Source organism: Staurois parvus, unplaced genomic scaffold, assembly GCF_062004578.1.
Source record: "Staurois parvus isolate SC_StPar_1 unplaced genomic scaffold, SC_StPar_1.0 ptg000066l, whole genome shotgun sequence".
Lineage (NCBI taxonomy): Eukaryota > Metazoa > Chordata > Amphibia > Anura > Ranidae > Staurois > Staurois parvus.
This window is the reverse complement of record NW_028317862.1, coordinates 7,002,525-7,019,084: the sequence shown is the minus strand read 5'-3', so window position 1 is coordinate 7,019,084 and position 16,560 is coordinate 7,002,525. Positions and strand designations below refer to the sequence as shown.

At 40.9% G+C, this 16,560-nt stretch overlaps 1 protein-coding gene across 1 annotated transcript in view; it reads right to left on the bottom strand.

Annotated features, from left to right (window-relative positions):
- Window positions 1–5,417: 5,417 nt before the first annotated feature.
- Window positions 5,418–16,560, bottom strand: part of LRRC8C (leucine rich repeat containing 8 VRAC subunit C) — an 83,649-nt gene continuing 72,506 nt past the window's right edge. Inside the window, exons 2-3 of the mRNA XM_089668910.1 lie at window positions 9,361–9,502; window positions 5,418–8,236 (exon numbers count right to left, since the gene is read on the bottom strand). Of these exons, the coding sequence (XP_089525036.1) occupies window positions 5,972–8,236; window positions 9,361–9,498 (2,403 nt within the window). The 5' untranslated portion in view covers window positions 9,499–9,502 and the 3' untranslated portion in view covers window positions 5,418–5,971. The remainder of the gene's footprint in view (window positions 8,237–9,360; window positions 9,503–16,560) is intronic.

The window sequence follows — 16,560 nt, the reverse complement described above, 5'->3', positions numbered from 1 at the left end:
CAGTATAGATGGAGCGGCTCAATGTGTCTAATCGGATGGAAGAATGGAGTTACTGCATACCTGAGATTTCCTGAGGAATTGAGAGACTTTTTTGACAAACTTAACATCCAAAGAGTAGGGATTCCAGGTTGGGAGGTAGAGGGAGGGGAAAATGCCGAGGGAAAAGAGGAATGGCAGCAAGTTAGAAGAAAGAATAAAGAAGGGATGGAAAGGGGAACATTGAGGGAAATGGAGGGAAGGTGAACCGTACAAGGTTAGAGTTCTACCTCAGGGCTAAGATCCAAGTGTGACAGTAAGCTCACAAAGGATCAGATGGCAAAAAATAGGCCTGGTGGGGGGGGGGGGGCGGTGGAAGGGGGAGGGTGGAGGGATGAGAGGGTTGCCGAGGGGGGAGGGGGGAGGAGGATGTTGGGGAGGGGGGAGGGGAAAAGGGAGGGTTGTGGTGGGGGAGGGGGAGAAGGATGGCATAGGGGGAAGGTTTTAAAAATACTCTGCATAAGGATGAGATGTATACAAGAATTATGGAAGATATAAAATTTATAACATATAATGTAAAAGGGTTGAATAGTCCTGGGAAGAGATTTAAGCTATTTAAGGAGTTGCAACATAGAGAAGCCTCGGTAGTGTTTTTACAGGAGACGCATTTTGAGATTAAATCAAATAAAAAATTAAATACTAGAAATTATCCAACATGGTTTTATGCAGATTCTCCAATTAAGAGAGCTAAAGGGGTGGCAATTGGGTTTGCTAAAAATATAAGGTGGGAGGTGGAGGAGAGAGAGACAGATCCTGAGGGGAGATTCTTGTTTTTGAAAGGTAGATTGCAGGAAGTAGAGTGTACAATAGCGAATATTTATTGCCCAAATAAGAGACCAGAGGTATACCTGAAAGGGATATTAAGAAAATTGAGGGACTTTAAAAAGGGAAGACTGATAATGGCAGGAGATTTGAATTTATGTCTGGATCCACAGATGGATACAACTTCTCGTGTGCAACGAGAGGGAGGTAGGTCTATGAGGATCTTGAAGAAGGAGATACATGAGGGTCAACTAGTGGATATATGGAGAATAATGCACGGAAAGGAAAGAGACTATACCTTCTTCTCTAATGCACACGAGATTTATTCGAGATTGGATTATATAATGGTAGAACATCAACTTATTGAGAGGGTGGTTAAAGTAGAAATAGAGACAATGACTCTCTCAGATCATGCCCCAGTTATAATGAAGGTAAGATGGGGGAGACAACTGACAAGAGGGGTAGGATGGAGGTTAAACGAGGCCCTTCTATTAGATCAAGAGACAGATCAGCAGATCAGACGGGAGATGGAAAGATATTTTCAGGAGAACGAAACAGGGGATGTCTCAATGGCCACTGTCTGGGAGTCCCATAAGGTATATATTAGGGGTATATTGATTGCGCTAGGGGCAAAAAAGAAAAGAGAAAGGAGTAAGAAAATGACAGGGCTCTTAAAAGATATAAACGACCTGGAACAAATCCATAAAAATAGAATAACATGTGAGATAAGACAGAAGATAATAGGAAAGAAGAAAGAATTGGAGATATTAATGGAAGAAGAGAGGAGGAGAGTACTCAATAAAGTTGCAGGGGAGAGGTATAGATGGGGAGATCGACCAGGAAAATATCTAATGAAAGCCCGGAGAAAAAAGAAAAATAGAAATTACATAGAAAAAATAAGAAACCCCAAGGGAGAAATGGCTCACTCTACTAAAGAGATTGGAAAGGTGTTCAAGGATTATTATAATAAGCTGTATAATATTAAGTCTCAAAACCTAGTAAATAATAGTGAAAATGAGAACAGAGAAAAAAGAAAGGCATACTTAAAAAATGCAGGACTACCAAAGATAGATGAAGATCTATTGAAATCCCTGGAATTAGAAATCACACAGGAGGAAATAAAAATAGCACTAAAAGATACTAAGGTGGGGAAAAGTCCTGGCCCAGATGGATATACCGTGAGATATTATAAAAAATATAGTGAACTATTAATACCAAAATTGAAGGAATATATGAATGCCCTGGGTGGAGAAATGGAGATTAGACAGGAATCCCTACAAGCCCATGTAACACTTATACATAAGGAAGGGAAGGATGCTACTCAATGTTCGAGTTATAGGCCAATTGCACACCTAAATGTAGATACAAAGTTATATGCAAAGGTTTTAGCAAATAGGATGAAAGACTTAATGCCAGAATGGATCCAGGGAGATCAGGTTGGTTTTGTATCGGGGAGGGAGGGTAGAGATAACGGAATTAGAACTCTGTTGTTGATCCAGAAAGCTAAGAAAGGGAAAGTCCCGGCAGTGGTTCTCTCGATCGATGCTGAAAAAGCTTTTGATAGAGTAAACTGGAGCTTTATGATGGATACCCTAGAGATCATGGGGGTAGGTGGTAGAATGAGGGAATGGATAGGAAAATTGTACAAAACACCATCCGCGGTTATTTTGGTTAATAGTGAAAAATCTGCGCCTATAAGGATGTCAAATGGGACTAGACAGGGATGCCCACTGTCCCCATTACTGTATGTGTTAACATTGGAACCTTTGTTAGAAACAATTAGGAAGAACGTAGATATAAAGGGAATACAAATAGGGGAAACGGAACATAAGGTGGCAGCTTTTGCAGACGATCTGTTGTTTTATGTGGGTAATCCTAGGATAACACTCCCGAATTTAATAAAAAGCTTAAAAAAGTATGGAGAAATATCAAATTTGAAAATCAACCCGACAAAAACCGAGATCTTGAATATAAATCTCCCGAATAGTGAGAAAGAAAAGATACAAAAAGAATTCCCTTTTATATGGAGAGATAGAGAGATAAAATACTTAGGAGTTAAACTTACTGCTTCATATACAAAACTGTATAAATTAAATTATATTTCCCTTTTAAACGAGATTAAGGAGGAATTGAAGAAATTGGGAGGAGGAATCCCTTCCTGGTTAGGACAAATAAATCTGATAAAAATGATAATTGTACCCAAAGCTTTATATAAATATCAAATGATCCCAATAAAACTCCCAGAGGCATTTTTTAAAGAAATTAAAAAGATGATAACAAAATTTATATGGAAAAATAAAAAATCTAGAATATCGTATGATTTGATGAGTAGAGGTAAAGAGAGAGGGGGACTGGGAGTGCCAGATTTTAGGAGATACTATAATGCTGTAGTTTTAACAAGAATTTGTGATTGGACACACAATATAAGGGGGAAAAGATGGGTGAAGATAGAGAATGATCTGAGTGGAGTCGACCTGAGTAGAAATATATGGGCACCAGCACAATATAGAGGCTTAAAAGAAACCACGAGTGTGTTTACCTTGAATGTCTTAAAGGTTTGGGATAATTTACACAAGTATATGCATTGGGATTTTAATTCACAATTAATGTCACTAAGGAATATGGAGTATTTTCCACCAGGTATTGAGGGGAGTATGGGAAAATGGATCAAAAAGGAAGACATTCAACTAAGGGATATTATGGATGGACAGAAATTGAAAACATTGAAAGATTTAAAAAAAGGTGGAAGGGAACTTTTTATTAAGATTGATGAGTGGAAATACCACCAATTAAAACACTTCGTTGAGGGTCTTCCGAAACCCATAAGAGGGAGAAAGGAGTGGAACTTGTTTGAGAGGTTGTTGGAATCACGGGGAGATGGAAAACGGGGCACGGCAAAAATTTATAAAATTCTCACTGAGTTAGTCACGGAAGTAAAACCAAGCTTTATAGAAAAATGGGAAAAGGATTTGGGGGTAGAGATAGATGAGGATAAACAGAGGAAAATATATAGACTTACACACGAGAACATTAGCATGAGAGAGGTGGAGGTAAATTATAAGAGTTTAGTAAGATGGCACATTACACCAATAGTGGAACACAAAATGGGTGTAGAGAGAGCACAGGAGTGTTGGCGTGGGTGTGGAGAGATTGGTACGTGGTTTCATATTTGGTGGGAGTGCCCAAGGATTCAAAAGTTTTGGGAGACAACGGTCAACTTAATAGAGAAAATCTCAGGAATAAAGATAGGATTAGACCCACAAGTGTGCTTATTACATAAAACAGATTTACCAGTGAATAAATATAAAAACTCGGGTATATGGTACTTTGTGAATGCAGCTAAGGGTTTGATACCTAAATTCTGGCATAGTGTAGAGGTTCCGAGAGAGAAGGAATGGGTAGAGAGAGTAAATCAGATTAGTAAGATGGAGAAACTGTACTATATCCAGGAAGATAAGATGGAGATATATAATAGGAGATGGGAGAAATGGGAAGATTTTGTACACCAAATGAGTATACATGAAGTAATGTTAAGAGAAGATTCTTAATTTTATAGGGAAGGAAGTAAGAGAAAAATGCAGAGTGGGAGGGTGGAGGGATGTGGTAGGGTGTAGGGGTAGAGGTAGAGGTAAGGGAAAAAGAAGAAAAAGGAGGTAATAGAAAGAGAATAAGAGTAAGAATTTTATATGAGAATGTAGATGAAATGTATTGTTATGTTCTTCTTTCTTGTTCCTCTTTTTTCTTTTTATATGTAATTATAAATATGAAAATTTAATAAATATTTGAATTAAAAAAAAAAAAAAAACCAAAGTACCTTCCTAATCGATATACAACTGTCACATGATCCAGCCTGTCTGCAGGGAAACAGTGGCAGGAGGACCATCTAGTCACATGTTTAAAATAAAAAAAAACACCTGTGGAATACAGATAAAATAAACAATCAAGATCACTAAACTGTTTTAAATTGTCACACAAATATATATTTGAAATCAAATCTTTATTATTTTTGGCAATAACATGGTATGGGCAGACTTCTGCCAGTCACAGGCTGTGCCATGCTCTCCAGCCTGTGTCTTTGAATAACAGGGCGGTGATGCCTCCGTCAATCAAGATGTAATATCCAACCCCTATTGTGGTTAGCTGGTTAGTGGACATTGAGGAGGAGGGTGGGCTGTCATTTACCACTTTGTATACACCCACATCTGTCACTCTATAGCCACATGGGCTGCTCAGATGTGATAGGGTGGAAATGCAAAGGTAAAATTACACTGTAAAACTGAGCATGTGCAGTAGCTGCCAACACTGTTCTGCAAAATCCTCAACTGCAGTGGGGACATGGAAAGGAGGGGGAGATAAACAACAGTAGGATCATTCAGGTTTTTTGCAGAATACAGAAAACGAATCCCATAGTGACTGAGTGAGTATGAACAGCATGTAATAAAGCATTTATTGATAGTTTTTTTAATTATGTTGGTTTATGACACTTCAAATAAGACTTTAGCGAAAATCAGAGAGAATTTTAGAGCCATTAATGTAAAAAAGATAAAAATTTTCAGGAGTTTGCCCTTCCCAAGAAGGCTAGCAGGATATGAGCCAAATAATAGACATGAATAGAAAGCTGTGTAAAACTTAAGCCTTGTATTTAGAGTACGCATTTTGATAGTCTGCCTACGCAATCACTTTAAGGCACAAAATAACATTACATTTTTTGGCATTCATTCACTTCACAGAAAAACAAATATAAGTAATAAGTAATGTATCAGTGACGTATTGGTCCCTATAACGGTAACAGAAAACACAAAAACTGTACAACAGGATATGGTCAAAAAACATTAAATGTTTCTCAGAGCCACATACAGTACCTGAGCACCTAAATATTCAAAAGTCTAGCATGTCCATAAAATGTATATTGCCCTGCAATAATTTTTAAATGCCATATGTTTAAGGTCAATATGCATGATGTGTTAAATAAAAATAACAAATTTTATACAGGAGTAATGCCCACTATGAAAGGACCAAGTCAGGAAAATAAAATCATAAGGCAGTTTAAAGTCTAAAATAAGGTGTAGCAAGAACGCTCATAGATTAACAGTAGTTTGTGATTTTAATTCCAAGGCCAAAAAGTAACAGACCAATGAGGTAGTGCTGACAGCTGCTGACAGACTACCAAGTGTTACTCTGATTTCATTTGTTCTCTAATATCAGATGGAAGTGTCTCAAACAAAGAGTCTTCTACAATAAATCCATTTTTCTTCAGGGATCTACAGTCCCCGAGTTCTGGCGGTAAAGACTCAAAATGATTACCTTTAACGTCCAGATGAGACAGGAACACTAAGTTTCCAATTTTTGGTGAAAGAGAGCATAAGTTATTTTTTCCAAGCTTTAAAGTTTTCAGTTTTTTGCAAAAGTATAGTTCATCTGGAACGCTTTCTACTTTGTTGCAAGATATCGAAAAAAACTGCAAGCTTTGGAGAACCCCAATCTCAGGGGGAATGAACCTGATGTCGTTATAACACAATTCTAAGTGTCGGAGTTTGTGACACAAGAACAAGTGAGAAGGAAGAACTTCAATTTTGTTATTGTTGAAGTATAGCTGTTCCAAACTGGAAAGTTTTTTTATGTGTTCTGGGATGTAAGTAATACTGTTGTGCCAAAGCTTTAAGGTGGTTAGTTTGCGCAAGTGTTGAAAACTGAGAATTTCTTCAATGGACTTGAGATTATTTTCCTTCAGATCCAGTCCTTGGAGTGATAACAGACTGAAAATAGCATGAGGTATGCGCTCTAAGTCACAGTGTATAAGTTGCAGCTCAGTCAAATTTACCATCTTCTTCAAATTGTTCAGCATCACGAGCTTGGTGCCATCATTATGCATACACAATTTTTGAAGATGTCCAGCAACATCAACAGCCCCTTGAGGAATTTTAGATAAATTACTTTTGATAAATAGTATTTTTAGACTCTTAAGCTCACGGAAAGACTCAAGGTTGATGTTTTTTGACAGATCAGGGCTTAAAGAACCAATGAGATAGAGTTCCTCTAGATTCCTTAAGCTGTACATCCAAGGTGGAAGTTGTTGAACATCGTCAAACTTTACTCTTAGTATCTTTAGGTTTTCTTTCAGAAATGCCAGTGCTGCTGTGTGAATTTTGATGGAGCACTGATACAATGTCAATTCTTGGAGATTATCAAGCTGAGCAATTGTTGCTGGTATCATGACGTTATTAAGAATTTCCAGCTTTAAAGACTGTAGCTCTGTAACCTCAAATACAGTATCGGGAAGACCAGAAAGCATAAACAGTTGTAGCTCCAAACGGTTGGAGGCATTTGTTTGTAACCTCTGCCTCAACTTATCTGCTGTCCATTCATTATTCAAGTTTAACTGCTTCAGTTTGTTTTCACTCACTTCTGAAAGGAACACAGCAAATCTTTTTGAGTACAGTGGGTCATACTGATCAATCATATGAAACAAAAAGGCAAAGTCGTTCTTGACATCCGGTATGTCATCAATTCCAGTCTCCTGACGAACATATTCAAAAGAGTATTCCCTTAAGGATCGGTAGAATAACCAGTAAAGTGTATAAAGGCACGTTAAACCATACACACCAACAAAGCACAGGTAACAAAAAGATAGCTTGGAGAACAGATGTGCCATTGTGTGGTTACAGGAAAAGTTGTTATAGCCGGTCATGTCTTGTATATCAACATTACAGTCCACTGTGAATTGTACTTTTGAAACAAGTGCACTATTATAGCAGATAATAATGAGGAATTTAAGAAGTTTTAAGATGGTCTGACGAACATACATGGCATATAGCAAATCCCCTTCCTCAACATGGAGCCGGAATTTTTTTACTTTTTCAAACAAGGCCTTGGCTTGCTCTCCTTCCTTTTTGTCCAGGGCCCCTGCAGTTGTTTTGTCAACCACAAATTTTTCTGGTATGGATTTGAGTGACTGAGTCTTAACAAGGGGACTCTCCACAGCAGAAGGGTTACTCAAGGACTTACTCATAGTATTCTTTCGATTGTCCTTCTCCTCTGGATCCTCACCAGACACTTCAGATAATGCTCGTGTTGTCCAGGGGGAGTCAAAACACTTTCCAAGTATGGAAATAAAGTGCTCGATTTTTGAGCTTGATCCGGGAAATTTGAACCAGAAGTTGCTACATACCATAAAAATTAAGGTGTGAATTAGCACTAAATAGGGGAAATACTTAGCGTACCAGTGAAGAGCACGCTCGTAACAAATTTGATTTATAAAACTGTACTGTTGAAGATCCAGATCTGTTTTTAACCCTTTCATTTCCACAGTCGCAGAAGGTGTTAATGGCTTGGGAGCTGGAAGAGGCACATTGAGAACAGGACTTGATGAGTTATAGACAGAAGTGTTGTGAACTGTATGAACTCTTTTTGGCAGACAGATTATCTTGTCCTGCATGACCTGAAAGTGAATGGTACAAAAGAGGTAGAATGTTTATTTAGGAATGACTCAATGTTAACATATACCAATACAAAGATACCATATATCATGGTTGTATTTTCTTAGATATTTATCCTTTTGCTTTCTGTTTCCAAGTTCGTTATATGCCAAAGTATACATTCCCTATTGACAAATGATTGTTCTGTAACAAACAGCACTTTATTTAGACAAAGAACAGTGAAAGTGCAGTAGTCAATAGCAGTGTGTCAGCTATCCTTTCATTCTTTTGTCTGCCCAAAACTGATAAGGGATGATTTCTAATTGGTTGCTAATGGAGCAACAATTTGCACACCATCACTGCCTTCTACATTGTCCTATCAAATAAGCCCAGTCATATGGCTCAGTGGTCAAAGTATAGCAACTAGCAAACTAGCATCACAAGACTGCTAAACAGATGAAACAAATGGCTCCTAGAGCTATGGCTACAATCTCTTTGCTACTAACAGATTTAGCCACTTGTTGGCAGCAATGTCATTCTAACGAGATAACTGTCACCAAGCAGTTCAATCTTTTAGTGCCAAAGGGGTTTCATTATCAGTGTAGCTGTAGGCTTATAGGTAAGCTCTGCCAAAAAAAAAAAAAACCTGGATGAATGAGCACAGGAGGCACAGCAGACAGCAGCATTGTCAGTCTGGGGGGAGAGTAGTGCTAAATGTTTTAGCACATTTAAATACAATAACAAATTGAAACCAAACTTCAGCTCACACTTTTTGTTACAGCAAACAGTTTTTGAAATTGAATTGAAACCCACACTTTATTTGTGTGTTACTGAAACATATAAAACTCAACTTCAGTACTGCCCATACAATAGATTATGGTGTGTCATGTTAAAAATAAGGTGCATGCCCAGTTTTCTTTTTATTGTCTTGTGTTGACAACTCATTCAAAATGAAAAGATGGCCTTAATGAAGGTTATCGCATACAGTACCATGTGAGGGAATGCACCGCAACACTGGTAGATGTGAAGTGGTCCTATGAATTGTAAGCTTTAACACACTGACATCCACCCAGAACTGAAGTATCACTTTTGGTTGGACATGGCCCTTAAGTCTTTACTGGCTATAGACAATTGATAAGTCGAGTACCTGCAGCGTACAGCCGAATACACCAATCATCAGCATGGCCACAGAGAGATATTCGGTGAAGACGTCCCACCAGGGCTTTAGGACACGAAACGCTGGTTGCTGTTCCGAGAACTGACGGAATTCAGTGACTGGAATCATTTTCCTAAAAAAAACACAAATACAGATGATATAAATCAGCCGCTCTCAGTGACGAGCATGCATGATAAGATTACATCTAAACTACAAGCCATACATTTACTGGAAATGATAAATTCACAGTCTAAACATACTGGAGTACAAAGATTAAATCTACATGCCCTGACGTTAGAACTTCCAGATCCTAAAAGTGCAATTACCGTTTTCAAACCTTGACACATATTTTACAGCAAGAAACAAAAGAAATTACAAAGTTTTAAAAGTACAGCTGATTATTATCAAGCTGATGAAACCTAAAACTTTGCTTTTATTGTTCAATTTTACTGTTAAGTGCAATTCTGGCTTGGAAAAGGATATTAAAGGAAATAGAATTATACTGCACAACGTTTCCTTTTCATTTACTGGACTTAGATTGATTGTAAAGAATTCCATCTCACTTTTAAAAAATAACAAATATGTCATACTTACCTGCTCTGTGCACAGAGCAGTCCCGATCCTCCTCTTCTGCAATCTAATCAGCTGTACTTCAGTGGTAAAGTGCGAACAAGCAGCATACTGATTAGAGCAGCAGAGAAATCAGTGTGCCTATTTTTTTCAAATTCTTTATTTAGAAAGAAAGTATCTAGCAAATCGCATCCAAATAGGAACAGCAGAAATATCTTATAAAGTACAAAAAAGGAAAATACCGTAGAGGTCATTTACAAATAAAACAACACAAGCACAAGGTATAAAATACAACTTGAAAATGTCAGACCATACTGAACAGTGTATATAAATTAGTGTAGCGCTTAAAAAATACCATAATTGTTAAACTATAACAAAATTAATGAATGTGACCAGTGCTGTAATCTTCACAGTGCTCTTATGCCACTAATAGCACTTAGACATTAATAAAACCATCAATATCAGAATATAATAATAAATGTGACAAGTGCTGTGGTCTTCTCAGTGCTCTAATACCACTGAGTAAGAAATAAGACCATAAATCATTAATAATTAGTGATAGTGTCACTTAAAACAATAAATAAATCAATAAATAACAGGTGACGGTGCCACTTCAACTTCATTCAATGTCCAATATTCCTATTGACATTCATCTGTTCGAAGTGTTCTTGATAACCATGCATAGTGTGTATAAATAGTGCCACACGTGAACCAACACACTCCTTATCCACTTTGGCTGCAATGCCTGCTCACCTCCTTCCTGCGACCCCAAGGGGCCCACAAGCCTTTAGGATCACCCTGGATCCTCAAGATTCCTGGTATTGGCACCTTCCTGATATTCCTCCTATCAGGTCTCCTCCACTCCTTCACTGCTATGCCTCCCAGGCTCCTCACCACCGATTGTCTGCAAGCTCTCTCTCACAAAGACAGTGAGTGAAAAAACAGATCCTCCATTGTGTAGTATTTCCAATCAATAGGGTTTATTCATAAATCGCAACAACAGGTGACTTACATTCGGTTGTACAGTCTCAGTGCGTTCCTCTCTGGGTAAACTGCAACCTCTGATAGTGACTTCCTGATAACCAGGAAAATGGCGTCCCACACCGGAAGTGCGACACTCCGGATACCGGAAGTAGCGTCTACGTATTGCCTACGCGTTACGTCACGTACCTCGTGACTTCTTCCGTAGAGGTCATTTACAAATAAAACAACACAAGCACAAGGTATAAATTACAACTTGAAAATGTCAGACCATACTGAACAGTGAACACTGTATTGATCAGTATACTGTGATTGAATCCTTCACTATTCAATCACAGACTGGGGGAGGGACAAGACCTGGAAATGTTAAGTTGCTTTCACACTGATCCATTTTTCTTCCACTTTTGTGTTAAAAAAATCAGATGAAAAACATGTGACCATATATTCCTATGGAACTCTTCACACTGATCTGTTCTGGGTCTGGTGCATTTTTTAAAATCCTGCTGGCTGCATTCTTGGTGCAGGTTTGGTACGGAAAATGTGGCAAAAAAGCATCAAAAACACACCTGTGTTGCGTTTTTGGTGTGGTTTTTGAGTCACATGTCCTTTAAAAAACGCACTGCACATGCGATTAAAACACGTCAATATACGTTTTTGCTATGGATTAGTGTGAAAGTGCCTTACCTAAGTGAATCAGAGAAAAATCAGGTCTCCTGCACTGTGCTCAGGAGCTGAGCTGTGGAAATCCAAGAACTAGATAGACAGAAATCCAAATCTTTTGGTGAATAAGACAAGTCCCTTATATCTATTTTAATTGTGTATTAGCTGGAATTCAGCTTTATCTAATTTGTTCATAGTGAATGTAAATGTGCCAGTACTGAGCTTTGGGATTTTTTGTCCCCATGCTGATAAAACCCAAATCATTTCAGGCATCAGTTTCAATATTTTATAATTATTTATAATTTTGCTTCTAGACTAGTGCATCTCAGACACTAGGATCACTATATTCCCATAATACCATGCCTTCTGAACATTTTTATAGTATACACGGCTGAGAAGAGATTTTACTGTGCGCTTAAAACAATGGTCTCCAAAATGCAGCCCCTGGGCTGAATGCAGCCCTTTGCTTGCCTCTATACAGCCCTCAGGGTACTATTCTTTCCACTGACACCAACAATGGGGCATTTTCCTTCCATTACAAGCAATGATGTGGCACAATTCCTCCCACTAATAGGAACAATTAGGCACTATTTCTCCAACTAATACCATTGATGGGGCACTATTCATCCCACTGACATCAACGATGGGGCACTATTACTCCAACCAATACCAGTGATGGGTCACTATTCCTCCCACTGACACCAATGATGAGGCACTATTCCTCCCACTGACACCAGTGATGGGGCACTATTCCTCCCACTGACACCTGTGATGGGGCACTATTTATCCCACTGACATCAATGATGGGGCACTATTCATCCCACTGACATCAATGATGGGGCACTATTACTCCAACCAATACCAAAGATGAGAAACTATTCCTCCCACTGACACCAATGATGAGGCACTATTCCTCCCACTGACACTACTGATGGGGCACTATTCCTCCCACTGACACCTGTGATGGGGCACTATTCATCCCACTGACACCAATGATGGGATACTGTTCCTCCAACCAATACCACTGCGGAGGCACTATTCCTCCCACTGACACCAGTGATGGGGCACTATTTATCCCACTGTCACCAATGATGGGGCACTATTCATCCAACCAATACCAATGATGGGGCACTATTCCTCCCATTGATACCAATGATGAGGCTCTATTCCTTCTACTGACACCAATGATGAGGCACTATTCCTCCCACTGACACCAGTGATGGGACACTATTCTGTCCACTGTCACCAATGATGGGGCATTATTCATTTCACTAATACCAATGATGTGGTACTATTCTCCCAAATAATATTAACCTCCCTAGCGGTCTGATTATGTAAATATTTCTGTGCTCAAAGCGGTAAATTTTTTGCATGGAAATAAGTTGTTTTTTTATTGTAGTCCTGTAATTTTTAGGAATAACTCACTGAAATCTGTCCGAACAAGAGTCTAGTAAACATCCCGGGTATGACAAAATTAAAAACACAAAATCATAAATATAATTTAATAAATAATCATTAAAAACAATAATATAATAATAATACATTTAATTCAATCATGTAATCAAACCAAAAACACTGAAATTTGAAATATAGCGCCAAGTTCGCACATCACTGAGCAAAGTCGCAAAATCGTTTTCAGTGTCTGATGACAAATTTCCCCACGAATCATTATCACTCAATTCTGCAAGTAGTTCTAATTTACTATCGCTGTTCTCTAGCTGGTCTAAAACCGCTTTTGACCTAAAGGGACACTTTTTGGACGCCATGGACATTTCTCAGTTTCCAGGCAGAAAGAACAGACAAAATGCAGGCAGGGCACAGGACAAAATGTATGTGAAATGGTTTGATCAGGGGCGGACTGACCATTTGGGAACTTGGGCACTGCCCGAAGGCCCGGGGTCAGTAGGGGGCCCCATGAGATGCCCCTGGTACCTTTCATAGGCTTTTTTGGGTGTGGTTTGAGTGTGGGCGAGGACACAGGGGCCCCATGATCCCCTATTTGCCGGGGGCCCCATGGGTTGTCAGTTCGCCCCTGGGTTTGATACAGTAATGTAATACTATCAGATTTTAGTGTATTTAGTAAATGCCACATTTTAACATTTTTTAATATCCCGCCAGTTCCGTCCCCCATATGTCCCGACACTCGCAGGGAAGGGAACCCGGAAGACGGATGCCGGCATTAGCCGGAGGAGATGGCCGGGGATGCTGCAGGGGGGACATCACGGGAGCGCAGGACAAGGTAAGTGCTGGAGAGATCCCTGAGCAACGCCGCATGGTAATCCTGAGTGTAGCTCAGGATTCTGCTTTTGCTACTGAAAGTTAACCCCGAGCTACACTCGGGAATACCGCCAGGGGGGTTAATGATTGGACACTATTCCTCCTTCCACTGATTACAAGCACTATGTCATTTTTTTTTTTACTCCCTCTGACGCTAAGACATTTTCAACTCCCACTGGCCACTCCGGCCCCCCTAAAGTCTGAAAGATAGTAAGCCAGCCCTTTGTTTAGAAAGTTTGGAGACCCCTGGCTTAAAGGGTTAGTTCAGCTTTACCAAAAACAATGTCTATGCAGACGGGACATCTGCAGATAAAAACAAACTGTGCATCTTTAACCAAAGTTGAATAATGCCCTTGCTGTACGTGTTACATTACAGTCAATAAGGTTGAAGTAAAGTGATACCAAGGCCTCGTGAAAATTGCAGCTCAAAATGTCTGTTTTACAGACCTTTGATGTTCTTCTTTCTCTGCCTCTAAAAGCCCCTGCATGTTAGCCCCTGTATGTGTCCATGCACACATAGGCATTTACAGGCGTTTAGAAGCAGAAAAAAAAACATCACGTGCCCGTTCTGGAGAAGAATGTTTGGGCTGAGAAAATCTTCAAATGCACATCAGCATGCATGTTTATGCACATTCATGTGTTAATACATACTAACGGCTAGCATTAATTCATGTTCTGGCCAATAGAATGTATTAATGCCAGATGCGCATACACATGCATGCAAAAACACGGCTTTTACCATGTTTTTGGAGTACAGCATGTGTGTGTTCCTTTGTAATCCATGCATACTAAGCAGTGTGGTAAATATCACAAGTCATGCTCACATTCCAACTTGGTTCAGAGGGAAAAAAAACAAACTACAGCCCAGGCTATTCAGCGACATGTACATTTAGGGCTCCTTTCCCATGGGGCGGACTCTGCCTGCAATCTGATTGCTCACCAGGGGATGTGTCTGCTGATCCCCACTGAGCAGGCAGATGACAGGTCTGTGTCCACTCCGCTTACACAGAGCAGACATGGACACAGCCCGCTCCTCTCTATGGGAGGTCAGATGTAAACAGACCTAACAAAAAAGGATTAAACAATAAGGATTAACAACATTTAAAGGGTACAAGCCCCCCCCCTCCCCTCTTGGACACCCACTCACTAATAGGTATTAGCATGGTTGTCTGGTCAAGGGAGTGCCTAGTTCCTTCACTACCTGATCAATTTATATTCAGTCGTGCCAATATACTGGAGTGCTCCTGGGCTAGAAGTTCATGTCAGTTGGGAATTGTTACATTTTCTTTGGCATAGCTTATTACAGCAGCCATGATAAATGCCACTTAAAGCAATGGTGTGTCAAATAAAAAATTAAGGTGTTCATCAGGGCAAAAGAAACACTGCTCACTGACTGCCCTGCCACTACACACTGTTCACTGACCGCCCTGCCACTACACACTGTTCACTGACCGCCCTGCCACTACATACTGCTCACTGACCGCCCTGCCACTACACACTGCTCACTGACTGCCCTGCCACTACATACTGCTCACTGACCGCCCTGCCACTACATACTGCTCACTGACCACCCTGCCACTACACACTGCTCACTGACCGCCCTGCCACTACATACTGCTCACTGACCGCCCTGCCACTACATACTGCTCACTGACCGCCCTGCCACTACACACTGCTCACTGACTGCCCTGCCACTACATACTGCTCACTGACCGCCCTGCCGCTACATACTGCTCACTGACCGCCCTGCCACTACACACTGCTCACTGACCGCCCTGCCACTACATACTGCTCACTGACCGCCCTGCCGCTACACACTGCTCACTGACCGCCCTGCCACTACACACTGCTCACTGACCGCCCTGCCACTACATACTGCTCACTGACTGCCCTGCCACTACACACTGCTCACTGACCGCCCTGCCACTACACACTGCTTACTGACCGCCCTGCCACTACACACTGCTCACTGACCGCCCTGCCACTACACACTGCTCACTGACTGCCCTGCCACTACATACTGCTCACTGACCGCCCTGCCACTACATACTGCTCACTGACCGCCCTGCCACTACACACTGCTCACTGACCGCCCTGCCACTACATACTGCTCACTGACCGCCCTGCCGCTACACACTGCTCACTGACTGCCCTGCCACTACACACTGCTCACTGACCGCCCTGCCACTACACACTGCTTACTGACCGCCCTGCCACTACACACTGCTCACTGACCGCCCTGCCACTACACACTGCTCACTGACCACCCTACAACTACACACTGAGCACCCTGCCACTACACACTGACTGCCCTGCCACTACATACTGCTCACTGACCGCCCTGCCACTACATACTGCTCACTGACCGCCCTGCCACTACACACTGCTCACTAACCGCCCTGCCACTACACACTGACCGCCCTGCCACTACACACTGCTCACTGCCTGCCCTGCCACTACACACTGACCACCATGCCACTACACACTGATCACCCTGCCACTACACACTGACTGCCCTGCCACTACATACTGCTCACTGACCGCCCTGCAACTACATACTGCTCACTGACCACCCTGCCACTACATACTGCTCACTGACCGCCCTGCCACTACACACTGCTCACTGACCGCCCTGCAACTACATACTGCTCACTGACCACCCTGCCACTACACACTGCTCACTGCCCGCCCTACCACTACACA